Here is a 14,263-nt window from a genome sequence, read left to right as displayed (position 1 = left end):
TGTAAAAAACAATGTAGGTTAAAGTTCATTAAAATAGTTTTATTAACAATATTTACAGAGTCTTCAGTTGTCTAAGGTGGAAGTTATTTTAAAGTTTTAAACAGTAACCACAGAACAAGACAAAAGTGTTTTAACTATACAATACTTTATACACAATTTATACAAAGCAACACTTTTTAAATAAGTGGACACAAATATACACAATGAGAAATTCACATCAGTAATTATATAAAGTTCTCTTCTGGACTATGGCCCTGAAAATATAGGAGTAAAATAGCTTTTAAAGAGTTTATTATGAAATCCTGAAAGGCCACTCTAGCAGATGGTGATTTTCAAGGCTACAGCGTTAAATTTAAATTGTGTACACAAGGTTGGAGGTCCTAGGGATTAAGTAAACCTAGTGCTATCTTTAGCTGTACTTAGCAACTATTTTACAATCAATATTAAAATGTTCTAGGTTCATTCCCTAAGTTAGATATACAGGGGAGATTCAAACTTAACTTACTTGTCCACCTCCCCCACAGAGCTGATTTTATGTACTAGAAAAGGATTACCCAGCTACCCAGGCTAGATGATTGTGAGCAGATGCCCTCATACAAAAGGTGTGGTTTGGTCCTCTGTATTTAAATTATTAGCACAGTAACACCTTTACAGAAACAAATTGAGCAAGTTAGTGTAGCACAATTTCTTGAACATTTTTAAGAACCCTGCTATACAGTGATTCAAAAAGAAATTAAACTGTACCCATTTTCTTCCTAACAGTGCATTCAGCATTTAAGGCTTTGACTCCTTTAACCCAAGATTTTACACCAACACAAACGGGTCTGTAAGTGTACAGATACAGCTCCTTGAGATTTAAAGCTGAACATCTGAAAAGCAGCAGTAATAGATACCTTAATTCTAAAGACCAGCCGTTGAGATTCTCTCTCCATTTGATGATGCATTTGTTTTTGGTGAATAGTTCATCTCTATTTTCATTTCTAGAACCTCCCACCACCCTTTCCTTCCATTCACTGTCCTTAATGCTTATGGCAGCAACTTGCGGACTCAGGGAAAGATCAAAATAGTGGGGCTACCAAGCTAGGAAAATCAAGATGGTACACAAAAAGTCAAAGGTCCTTTTCTTATATTTGGCACCACCCAAAAATAACACAATTTATCCAAAATATGGAGTACTGCTGCTTTAAGGAAATGGACTGAGGGACAACCAGTGAGTGCTGGACTATATTTTATGGTGCTCATTCCTCCAACATGCCTTCAATCCCTCTTTAGAATCTGAAAATTAATTACAATAGTTTAAAGCCTAAAACTGGCCCAACTCTACCAAATGCCAAATGATGGAAAATTAACTTCACGGTTGCACTGGGATAGTAAAACTGGGCCTGTAGTCACCAGATCACTATTCCAATTTCAAATGTAATATACGCTTCAATTAGATCTATAGCACGCAAAATAAGCCACAAAATTATTAAGCCATATTCTTTTGCACAGAAAGCATGGGAGCAATGTGTAAAATATTAGTATGTTTCAGGTTACTAGTTGTTTTGGATAGTAACAGTATACACACTCTGTAGTGACTGTTGTGGTTCCAGAAAATTGAGAAAAAGTGAAAAAATATGAAAAGGTCAGAAAGTAATATGACAAATCATTTAATAAAGGATCAAAAAGCTTTAATATAAACTATAAATTTCAAAACATTCCAATCTAAACAGCTGAAAATACTATAACATAGCACATAAAAAACAAAACTGTGTGAACCAGTTCACAAAAACACATTAAAAAACAAAGCCTGACTTTTCTGTTCCAGCATCCAAGTCCAAAACCTTCCTATAATAAACCTAACTCCAGTGGTAGAATGTACAAAGGCTATTGCCTGCCTCATCCAAAGACAGATGCTACATGTAAAATTCTCCCTGTAATGTGCAGAGGGAGCTGAAAGTGGCGACTGATCTGTAGATGAAACTATTCTGTCCTTCAAAAAATACTACCCTACCATTTTTGCCTGCAAATTCTTGCTGGTTTTCAATAATGTTTTTAATATTAGCAGCTACCAGAGAAAACAGAGGGCACCGACATGTACAGAGTCTTTTGCAAAGGATGAACCCTGTAAATCTCTATTAGCATCTAAACATTTTCTTCGCTATCCTCTCCTATCATGCATGATCTTTATTCTGTCCCAATAAAAGGATGGAAAGAGAAAAAGTGTACAATGAAACCACAACCAGCGAAACCTCATTTGGATCCTTGGATCCCCAGGACGGGTACCTTTGGGAAATGAAGAGGAACAGCCATGTTCCCTAGTAGTAAATGCCTAATTTGCTTAATCTACTGTCTATACAACAGTGACAGCCTCCACATATATCAGCTCCCTCTGCAAATTTCAGGGAGAATTTTACATGGATGAGGCAAGCTGTGGCCTTTGTATGCTCTACCACTGGAGTTATGCTTATACTAACTAGCCGTATAAGTTATAGGTGTTACAGCTAAGCTGCTGAATATATGCATGTATATCCTGCTTAGCCATAGAAGTTTAGACGTGCTCTATGGGACATCTAACTTAGCCGCATAGCAGCTACATAGCTTGTTTCCCTAACTCACTCTGCCCCAATCCAGCCACAAGTTATGCAGCTAACTTTTTAGCCATATAAGTGACTTATGCTGGTGAACAGAGACATATATTCAGCTGCTGCTTCTTAGTCACAGAAGTTATACTTATCCACTGAATATGCTTTGAATATTGATCAGTTTCTTTAGTTCCATATCCTTGTGACCTATCTATAGGGAAAACCAAATGATTTTGTACCTGTATGCTGGAACATAAAAGTTGGGATTGGTTTTTAATATGCTTTTGTAAACCAGAGAACAGGTTTGTTGTTTTATATCTGGTATATTACATTATTTACAACTGTTTATAGTGGAATATTTTGAGCATTATGGTTTATTAAAGCATTTTTTATCCTTTAATATTTATATTTACTAAACTTTGATTCATCACCAACAGACATATTAAAGCAGAGCACCAAACAGCTAACCTATATCAATATAAAACGGGGATAGGGCTTATAATCATCAATTTCTCCTACATGATTTGGCATCACCTTTATTACTGTCTGACCTTTGATTTTTTTTCCACCAATTTTTTCCTCTTGCATGGTGGCTGTGCCTCTTTTGGGTCTGGAAATTATTGTACAATATCAATTCTTCCTGATTCTATCACTATTCTGAATTTGAAGAGTTCAAATTGAGGGCAAGAAACTTCAGGTCATGTCATACGGCACCACACCTACTGTAACAGTATTCTAGCAGCTTAGCAAGGTGAAAGTGCTGCATCTTATAAACCCAAAAATAAGACAAAAATGGATATAAAAACAAACCTAAAATATATAAACATTTCAGATGGAGATCATTTGTACAACTTCAAAACCATACTTGCTAAGGAAAAAAATTCCATCAGTGCTACAATCATGAAGATCATGTGCTTTGCAATAAAGAAATTATAGCTAGAGCAAGACTTCCTAGTCATGGTTAAAAGAAAGCCAATGTAGTTTCCATTATTCCTAAAGTACACATAACGAGTAGTACTCCCAGTATCTGTTCAACATTTTTTTAATTAGCTAAATGACTCCCCTCTCTTTAAGAGCAGCCATATTAGCAAAGACATCAAATGACTTCATGCTCATTGATCCAGCTGGCTCACACTGACATCATTCCCTACATGAACCAATCCGATCGCAGTGCCTGTATGTATGTATGGAAATATGTAATACTGCTGCAGATGGCTGCTCCTACCCAACGAGAATTTCAAATACAAGATCACCACTTATACTCCAGAACCGATACAGAGCCTCACTACTTACTATGTATAATTTTCAAATACTACACAGTACAATGGAGAGCCTACGGCTTACTTTTCAAAGAGGCTATCTAAATAAGAGCTAGTAAGGTAACTGCAAAAATAAATGTCGTTTTTACTACCTGTAAGCAGTCTGAAGAACGTCTACATTACTGTGATAAAGCCACAAACACATACCTGACCAAGTTTGAAATGGTTATGAGAAAGAAAAGGGGCATTTCCAAAACTGGAACACATTTTGTGATAGCTGCCCACATGAAGATGTTTAAAGCTTATTTATCATAGAATTTTCAAAATTAAACTAAAAATCGATTTGGGAGGAAAGGAGGATGTTCTGCAAGAATTACTGAAAAGCCTATACCAGAGACTGCCTACTCCAGTCTTCGAGAGCCACAAGCAGGTCTGATTTTCAGGATATCCGCAATAAAGATGCAGGAGATAGATCTGCATACAATGGAAGTAGTGCATGTAAATATCCCACATGCATATTCATTATGGATATCCTGAAAAGCAGACCTGTTTGTGCATCTTGAGGACTGGAGTTGGCCACCCCCTGGCTATACCATACCATGGTGTATCAGGATACCAGGATCAGACAGCGCCGCAACAAAATCGACCCCTGCAATGTTTTCACACCAGCATGCCTTATGATACTTTAGGTTATTCTAGCACAGGGTTGGCCAATTCTCAATCACAAAAGCCTGCAAGCTTTCCATAATGAACATGCATAAGATAAATTTGCATACAGTAGTCTGTACATGCAAATATCTTTCATGCATATTCATTATGGAAAGCCTGAAAACCAGACCTGTTGCTGGCTCTTGAGGACCGAAGTTGGCTACCTCTGTTCTAGCAGATAAGAATTTTGAAGACTTTAACCTCACTAATTTTGAACAGATCAAAGGTGATTTAGGAAAGAAAGCAAACATTTTAGAAACTGTTTTCATCTACCAAAAGTGCTATAAAAGGTAACCTAGAACTAATCTGGATATAAATCCATACTAGATAGGAACGTTGAAGATAATCATACTTACAATTGGGAAACTGTAGCCCAGAACAGTTTTTAACCCAGCTTTTCTTGTTCCTATGCACAGTATTTCTTGGCTCCTGTGGCACAACTGAGCAACTTACACTAGACATGATAGAAGAAAATCCAACTTTCTTTTAGAACTGTGAGCAAATAACTTGGGCCTACAGCCTAGCATGCTATGCACTTTGTGCAAAATCTATCCAGGCCACATCTGACACAGCAAAGACTTTCATTTGCCTAGATAACTCTGTAAAGTGTTAAGGTTTGCACCTTAAAGTTTAAAAGCTATAGCCAAAAAGGAAGAAATAGGAAATTCAACATGCCTTCCAAAAATTCTTTTTGGTTTAACATGTTTACTTTGCAACATCTTTGGAGACTTCTGGTTTCTTTTTTTTTTTTTTGTTCCTACACAGTTGTCATGCAGGCAGTTTTCTTTTACAGGACCTCCTTTAGAAAGTATAACTTAAATGTAAATGGAATGTGCGTTCCAAGTTGCAGATGAAAAAAGAGACACCACTGTACAAGTCCTAGGAGTCATTAGAAAGGTCTATCTTGGCGTCCTTCTGTCATAAATTAGTGTCCTGCAACAGAGGTTCTTTGGCCTCACCAGGAGCCTGTGGACTGTGTGGATGACCATGGCTTCCGCAGTGCTTCTTCCAGTTACTGGATCGAACATTTAGATTGGTATGTTCCGGAATAAACAAGGCAACAAGTAGAGCCAACAGCACAGAGCACGCGCCGAACAAGAATGGTGGACCAGGAATGATGGAATTCTGAAAAGCAATGCACACATTTTTATTCCCTAAAGCTATTGTGCACACTTCCAATAAATCTACCACAAAGTAATTTGACTTCTCACACCAAGGTCTCGCAGCTGAAAAGGACCAAATCAGAATGGAGGCACCAAACATCTCCATACTGTAAATGAGATCTTAAAAGAACAAAAGCAAATAATGCAAGAAATGTCACAAAAATACTGAATATATCAGTATTTCTAAGACTTAAAATGCAGACCAAGCAGATTGGAATTTCCTTGCTTTTCTCATCTAATTAACAATTACAGCTGCTCTCACATGACCTATGAAATTCAGTCTTTGCAGTATTTTTTTTTATCCTCATTAATATTTTTAATGAAGAAGTACCTGATGTGAATGGTGTTGATTATCTTTATCATCACCTGAATTTGTCTCAGTTATTGGCAATTCATTCAGTTCTACATGAAATATGTAAAATATAAATCCATAGAGTGCTGGGCCCAAGCCATTACACAGGCCTCGAATTCCTGTTATCATTCCTTGAACAACACCTGAAATGCAAGTGTAAACAGGTTAGCTTCCTCTTCTAGAGTACACTGAAGACTCGATTTGAGTTAGTAATAATGCTAATGAGTCTAATACTAAGAGTCCTGGACACCCATGTTCATATCTTAAGTAATCAATCATTATCTTCCTGAATCTTTCCTGCCACAATGCTGTATCATAAAAAACAGGAGTCTCATTTCTATCTTCGAGCTGTCTGTGTGATCTATTTTTCAGTCACTTTTACATACTATAACATTTAATTTAGAACGCACTAATCACCCTTTCAGCAGAAAAACTGTACAAGGCAATGTTTAATAAGGTAGAATTACTACTTACTTGATTATTTCCTTTCCTGGAATACAGTTAGGCCACTCCAGACAAATGGGTCGTGTGTGCAAACCAGCAGATGGAGAAAGATCAACAGACTCACTGTCACCCCTTATATACATCCGAGCTGATATTAGCCTGCCAGTTTTCTTAAACAATCTCAGCAACCATAACCATTTGTTTTTAAACCGGCGAGCTTCCAGAGAACTAAGGAAACAAAATAGGAAAGAAGAGTTCTCAACCAAAATTAGAAATAATTCATCTATAATGAAGCATCAACATCCATTAAGATGCTCACCTCTGCATAACTGCCTTCAATATAAACTCTAAGGGAGGTCCCTGAACTGGTCTGACTGTATTCCAGGAAAGGAAATTATCAGGTAAGTAGTAATGTCACCTTCCTCGTTATACAGTCAGACCAGTCCAGACAAGAGGGATGTATCTAAGCAACTCCCAATTAGGCAGGACGCTCGCAAAACTGCCAAGGTGAAAGAGAATTCTTCCCTAGCTCTGACATCCAGCTGGTAATACTCAGAAAAAGTGTGCAGCGATGACCAAGTTGCTGCTTTATTGTTACACAGTAATGGTGCAAAAACTAACCAAATGATCCAGCCAGTCTGTTCAGCGAGTTTTTTATGGTAGTAACTGCCACTCCGTGCAGGTTATCCCCAAGCTTTATATTAAGGGTAGTAATATTAACAATCAAAACCAAGCAACCATCAAACCCATAACAAAAGTACTACTAGCAATGCAGAGAACGCCAACAGGGAGATCAACTGCAACTTTGCCTACAAAGTAGCCTGCGCCCTAGTGGAATGCACTCACATTTGCTTTGGCAATGGAGTGCCAGAATCTCATAAGCTGCTGCAATCACCTCTAATTCGGCATGCCACCATAGCTCAAGAAGCCATGTCACCTTTCTATGGACAGCACAGAGATGACCGGACTATCTGAAGGTGTTAGTGACCTTGAGATCTCTCAAAATATGTCTTTTCACATCCAACGGGTGAAGAACAGCATAGTCTTTGGAATGACCTGCCTGCTAAACGAAGGCAAGAAAATCAAATGAAACTCCAAAACTACCTTTGGTAGGAAAGAGGGATATGTATAAATTTGAACCCCATCTCTCAATTATATAGTAACATTAATGACAGCGGAAAATGACCAAATGATCCATCCAGTCTGCCCAGCAAGCTTCTTAAGGTAACATCTGCCGCTCTGTGCAGGTTACCCTCCATGTTTCTCTTTTACTGGTTGCTAAGCCTTGAAAATTCAGACAATGCTGCTTGATGTGCTTTGCTTATGGACTTGGCCAGAGAAGCAATCCTGTGCATTTTCCCTTATGTCTGCATATCAGTACTCCCGACTGTAAAAGTAAGGTCCATGTTGGTTGTGGTCCGAATCCAATACCTCTCTCCCCCCCAAAAGCGGTTGTGTCAAAGGCATCAAGGCTTATTGGTTAAGGGTAATAATCCCATGCCTTATGTTGTAATAACTACTGCTCCATTAACAAGAAAGTCTCTCTACAGGACAGTGCAATTCAGAGATCCTCTGAGCTGAACAAACAACAACTAGGAAGACAGTCTTCAAAGTCAATAATCTCAGCAAAATAGCTTTAAGAGAAGCAAACTGTGGTCCTACCAAAAATGACACCACCAAGTTCCGGATTCCAATTCTGCTTTGGATCTGAGTAGTAGTCTAATATGTTTAACACCTTTGAAGAACTGAGAGACATCTGAACAAGATGACAAAGTCATACCTTGTATATGCCCTCTATAGCAGTAAAGCATGGCTACTTGCATCTTCAATGTATTAAGAGCCAAGCCCATAGAAAGGCCTTCCTGCAAAAATTCCAAAATCAATGGAACTGGTGCATTCCTAGTGACACACTGACGTCTGAGCACCAATGCTTGAAATTTCCTAGCCTTCAGAAAAGTTGATACTAAAGCCTGAGAGTAGCCCTTCTTTACTAATCATGCCTTCCCTCAAGGGACAAGCCATAAGACAAAACAGATTCAGTTCCATGTAAAACATGGGACACTGGCCAAGCAGCTCCTTGTGAGGTGAAAGTCTTAGAGGGCTACCACAAAGTAGGCTCCAGAATCACCAGTTTCACCTGCCCAGGATGTCCAGTAATCCTTTGAAGTAGCCTGCCTATTATAAGCCAGGAAGAAAAAAAAAAAAAACCCAACTTATGACATCTCCATCAACCAGTACCAGAGCATCAATTCCAGATGAATGAGCTGAAGAATCTGCACACCTTCATATTCTGGCTGGTTGCCATGAGATCCAAATCCACCTGAACATAGTTTGCGCCCACTATGAGATGCCAAGGCCTCCATATTTATCTCCACCTCTAACGACACCTGAGAACTCTTGATTTACAGACTTGGGACAGGAGATTCCACTCTTTGAAGAGGATGTATATGAGCCCTCATACACGGAACCAGATCTAAGGCTGCAGCCATGGATCTCAGAGGCTGAAGCAGGTCCACACCATCAGATTTCTGGCCATCTGCAATGCTTGGATCTGGCTACACAACTTCTAAACTCTTTGTTCTGTTAGACAAACATGACTATCATCGTATTGAACCAAGCATCCAGATAACTAGAGTCCGAGAAGGTTGAAGACTGCTCTTGGGAAAACTGGCAATCCATCCCAAGTCCTGGATCACTTGCTGAGCAGCTGAAATGTTCTCCTGAAAGGACTTTGGCTGATAAAAAGCAATCTTCTAGATAAGGGGGCACCAAAGCTCCTTCCATGCACAGTGTCACCATCACTAAGAAAATTCTCAAGGTTGTTGCCAACCCAAAGGGCAGAGCCTGAAACAGAAAATCTGAGGAAATGCAGATCTGCCACAACTGGAATGTGAAGATAAACTTCCAAATAAATTAGAATATCTCCTTTCTGAAATGCCATGATTAGCAACCTTAAAGTTTCCATCCTGAAGTGGGCCATCTTCAAAACGAAATTGACCCATTTCAGGTCCAGGATGGAACAAAAGGTCCCCTCCTTCTTTGAGACCACAAAGTAAATGGAATAACATCACTGGCCTTCATGGTCTTTCAGGATCGGAAACTCAGCCTTCAAACTGAGAAATCTCTGCAGAGTAGCTTTTACTGCTTCTGTTTTTACAACCAAACGACAGGGAAAAACCATAAGAATAAGAAACCATAGGCATCAGAAACCGGACGAGCAAATGTCAGAGCTTAACTTTTTTTTTTTTTTATATCTTCATTGTAATTTGGGTCCACCTCTGATAAGCAGCAGTCTATTTCTGTTCTATGTTTGGTACTGGAGAGCATGCATTTTGTTGCTTTAAAGGAGCTGGAGCCTGCCCCTCAGTCCTTTCATCCTTAGATTGAAAGCACTGAATTCTGGAACTTTTTCTAGACCTCTTGTTCGCCAAACTATGGCTCAGTGTGAATCTCCTGGAATCTCAACATCTACTGCGAGATGAGAAACTCCAAGGCAGACCCTTAGATCTATCTTCTGGGAGCCTCAGGACCTTAGAGTTGCCCCACTCCTTTGCCATTTTTTCTAGCTCATCTCCAAACAAGAGATGTCCCTTAAGAGGAAGCTTAGTCAATTTAGTCTTAGAGATAGTCTGCCAACTAGTTGCATATCCAAAGCAGCTGCCAAGTCGCTAATATGGACGCCACTTCTTTGGCCAAGGCATGAACCAAATCATAGCCAGCACCCACTAAATACAGAATTACCTTCTCCAATGGTAGACAACCCTCTCATAGTTCTTCCTGGGCATCCTGTGCCAGATGCAGTCCAGATCTAACCACAACACAAACAAGATATCTGAAGAGCCATGCTCATAGCTTCAAAGGCTTGTTTTAAGTACAGATTCTCTCTTTTGGTCCTTTGCATCTTTAAGAGCCACCCCACCTTCCACTGGAATGGTGGTCCTCTGTCACCAAGCACACCAAGGCATTCACCTTGGGAAATAGAACTTCTTCACCTGCAGAATCAACTTAGCCAAGGAGCAGCCCCCTTTAAAATTAGCCTCTGGAGCTGCCCATTCTAAATCAATCAGATCCTTGCACTACCTTATGGAGGGGGAAATACCACCAGGATTTTAGAAACAGAGAAAATGACAGCAGAAATGGACTAAACGGTCCATCCAGTCTGCCCAGCAAGCTTATGGTAGCATCTGCTGCGCCATACAAGTCATCCCTTACTTAGTTTCCCAAACCGTCAAAGTCAGGCCCCTTGTTGGTTGCTGTCTAATTCCCTGTTACCTCTTGCTGCTGAAGCAGACAGCAATTTATTTATTTATTTTTATTTAACAGCTTTTTTATACTGACATTAAAATACACATCATATCGGTTTACATCTTAACAGTAGGTGGAAATTACAAAGAACAGGGGTGGGGGGAACAACCAAAGAACAAAGGTAAGAGACAACAGGGAGCCTGAAAAAAATGGAAGCAATGTTGGAGTTGCATCCAAAGTATCAGGCATGTTGGTTAAGGGTAGTAACCATCACACCAGCAAGTTACCCCCATGCTTCTTTATTTTCCCAGACCATAAAATCCAATGTCCTTGTTGGCTGCTGTCTGAATCTAATTCCCCTTTCCCCCCTGTCGTAAAAGCAGAGAGCAATAATGGAGTTGTATCAACAGTATGAAGACTTATTGGTTAAGGGTAATAACCGTCACACCAGCAAGGTACCCCCATGCACTCTTTTCTTCATTCTCATCCTCTAGCCTTTAGGGATCCACAGTGTTTATCTCATGCCACTTTGAAATCTTACTTTTTTTTTTTTTTTTTTTTAATTTAAAACGATTTTTTATTAGAAAAGTGCAAAATTTCCAGTGCTACAGTGAACAAATAACAAAGCAATAATCTCTATGATAAGACAACAAAACTATGCTCTCCAACCATCCATACATTAATAATTGGATTCTTGTTTTGTATACATAGTTATCATTACAACACGGTAAAAGCTATAAACAATATGTTCAGGAAACATTGAACCATTATGACCTGCTAATTTCTAATAAACAACTGATTTGTAACCGTGAAATGTTGTCTAATATGTGTGGAATTTATTTTCTATCCTCTCCCCCAAGTCATCTGATTATTTTGAAAGTGTGTCTCCGAGGTGGTCTCCTGATAACACTTCTCACAGGTAATACCAAAAAAGTAAAGTCAACAACTACAACATCTATAAAGTCGACCCAGTTAAAGCTGAGTGGTTAACCAGAGTTCATAAGGAGCCCATTTCTGGTGAAATTGTTTTAGTCGTTTATGTCTATGTGCTGTGATTTTCCCCAAAGTGTATAGGGTGTGTACCCTGGCTTGTATGAGCTGGATAGAAGGGGTTTCCGTCGATTTCCACAGTTGTGCTATGGTGCATCTAGTAGCAACAATACTACATTTTATAATGCGCACGTGTATAGAGTTTTCCCCATCACTCTCCAAATTGAGAAGCGCCTGTGGCGCAGAAATCTTAACTGGTTCTTGGAGAATGTCTCCCAAACACGCAGACAGTTGGAGACCACACCTTTTGTATTTTAGGGCAATTCCACCACATATGTAAAAAAGTGCCCTTTTCTCCACATAATTTCCAACACTGATTAGACACATCAGGGTACATATGGTGTAATTTGTCTGGAGTGACATGCCATCAATACAGCAATTTATATCCGTTTTCTATATGAGTAGCTGAGATCAGGCCTTTACCAATGGTTGGAAATAGATTGAACCATGCAACCTCCGAAAAGGTATCTGGTAGGTCCTGCTCCCAAGTCCTCAGATGGGTATATTGAAAATTAGATGGCCCAGCCAATAATAGGTAAAGTTTGGATATAATCTTCCCCATCTGGTCAGCTTGCCTACACAAACTTTCAAACACCGATATACCCTGATCTAAATCATTGTGGACCATCCTGCTGTTAATAAAATGCCGGATCTGCAGGTAAGAGAATATTTCCCTAGATGGCAATTGATATCTACTTTGCAGTGTCTTAAAAGTGATCATACCACCTGGTTCCCAAAGGTGTTCAAGTTTAGATATTCCCTTTGTACGCCATACACCATAAGCTGAAAGGTGTTGGCAAGGTGTAAAAAGAGTGTTATGAAAAATATGGGAACTGTGGAAGTAGGACTTGGTCCCCACTAAAAGAACTTTCCAGTGTGACCAAATGTTATATGTTGTGTGAACGGTTACAGGAAATGTTGGGATCAATCTCCAAATAGTTTTAGGCTGCCGCACCAACGCCGAAATTGGCATATCTCCCATGATGGCCTGTTCCAATTTCACCCACAGTGGTTGGTTACCCTGTTTATGCCAATCTATGATCGCCTTTAGATGTGCTGCTGCATGGTGCCAATGTAAATTAGGGTCTCTCCCCCCCCCCCCCCCCCTTCTTGGGCAAAAATAGGACTTTTTTCGCTATTCTGGGCCTTTTGCCTTTCCATATAAATTTGAAAAGTCGTTTCTGCCACTTTTCCAACATTTTAGGCGGCAGAGCTATGGGGAGTGTTTGGAAGAGATATAAAAGTCTGGGGAGCACATTCATTTTGAGGAACGCAATTCTGCCCTCCTAAGAGATATGGTACCTGTCCCATTCCTCCAGATTTTTATATATCTTTTCTAATAGGGGTGGATAGTTTAATTGGAATATGTCATCCTGACAGCCAATGTATATCCCTAAATATTTGATTTTCGATGTAGCCCATCGGAAGGGTTGGCTGTGTTTGAGGCTAGCTGCCATTGCATCTGGGAAAGAAATGTTGAGAATTTCGGATTTTTCCCAGTTTACAGTAAAACCCGATACTTGACTAAAGTTGGTTATTTCCTGACTTATGGCTGGCAGTGTTTTTAGGGGGACAGTGATAGTGAATAGTATATCATCAGCAAATAATGATAATTTAGAAGAGAAATCTCCCACCTGTGTACCAGTTATCTGCTCATTGTTCCTGATTCTGTGTGTGAATGATTCTAAGAAGAGTGCAAATAGTAGAGGTGAAAGAAGGCATCCCTGGCGAGTGCCCCTGCCAATGGGAAACGTATTAGAATATCCCCCATTGACTTTTAAACAGGCCAGAGGGGTATCATACAATTTCTTGATCCAGCCAATAAAATATTCTCCTATCTGTAGGGATTGAAGAGTTTGAAACAGGAATGGCCAGTGTACAAAGTCAAATGCTTTTTCTGCGTCTATTGCCAACAATAAACATGGGATATTATGGTGCTTAGACCACCAAATAGAGTTTACTGTTTTACGGACATTGTCTGATGCCATGCGACCTGGTATGAATCCCGACTGGTCCGGGTGTACTAGCTCTGGTAATATGGTATTCAGTCTGTTGGCCAAAATTTTAGCTAGGAGTTTCATATCTAGGTTTATTAAAGATATTGGCCGATAGGAGCCACAATAGGTGGGATCTTGGCCGGGTTTGGCCAAAATTGTGATGCTGCCATATTGGTTACAGAGGAGATTGCCCCAGAGGTCCGCAAGGAATTAAATACTTTTAATAGCAGGGGTATCAGTTGGTCAGCAAAGTTTTTGTAAAAAGCAGCTGTATAGCTGTCCAGACCTGGCGATTTACCTGTTTTTAAGCTTTTGATAGCCCAGGCTATTTCAGCCCTGGAAACGTCTTTATCTAACATGTCTCTTTGGAATCGTGAAATCTGAGGCAGAGACATATTTAGTAAATAATTTTTGATCTGTTCATTGTCTATAGCCTTGTTTGTTGAATATAAATCTGTGTAAAATCACAAAAATCTTTGAT

At 39.5% G+C, this 14,263-nt stretch overlaps 1 protein-coding gene across 1 annotated transcript in view; it reads right to left on the bottom strand.

Moving 5' to 3' along the window:
- Positions 1-24: 24 nt before the first annotated feature.
- Positions 25-14,263, bottom strand: part of MFSD14A (major facilitator superfamily domain containing 14A) — a 98,457-nt gene continuing 84,218 nt past the window's right edge. Inside the window, exons 11-12 of the mRNA XM_029617810.1 lie at positions 6,026-6,189; positions 25-5,656 (exon numbers count right to left, since the gene is read on the bottom strand). Of these exons, the coding sequence (XP_029473670.1) occupies positions 5,450-5,656; positions 6,026-6,189 (371 nt within the window). The 3' untranslated portion in view covers positions 25-5,449. The remainder of the gene's footprint in view (positions 5,657-6,025; positions 6,190-14,263) is intronic.

The sequence above is a fragment of the Rhinatrema bivittatum genome, chromosome 10 (genome assembly GCF_901001135.1).
Source record: "Rhinatrema bivittatum chromosome 10, aRhiBiv1.1, whole genome shotgun sequence".
Lineage (NCBI taxonomy): Eukaryota > Metazoa > Chordata > Amphibia > Gymnophiona > Rhinatrematidae > Rhinatrema > Rhinatrema bivittatum.
This window is presented reverse-complemented; position numbering and strand designations above follow the sequence as displayed.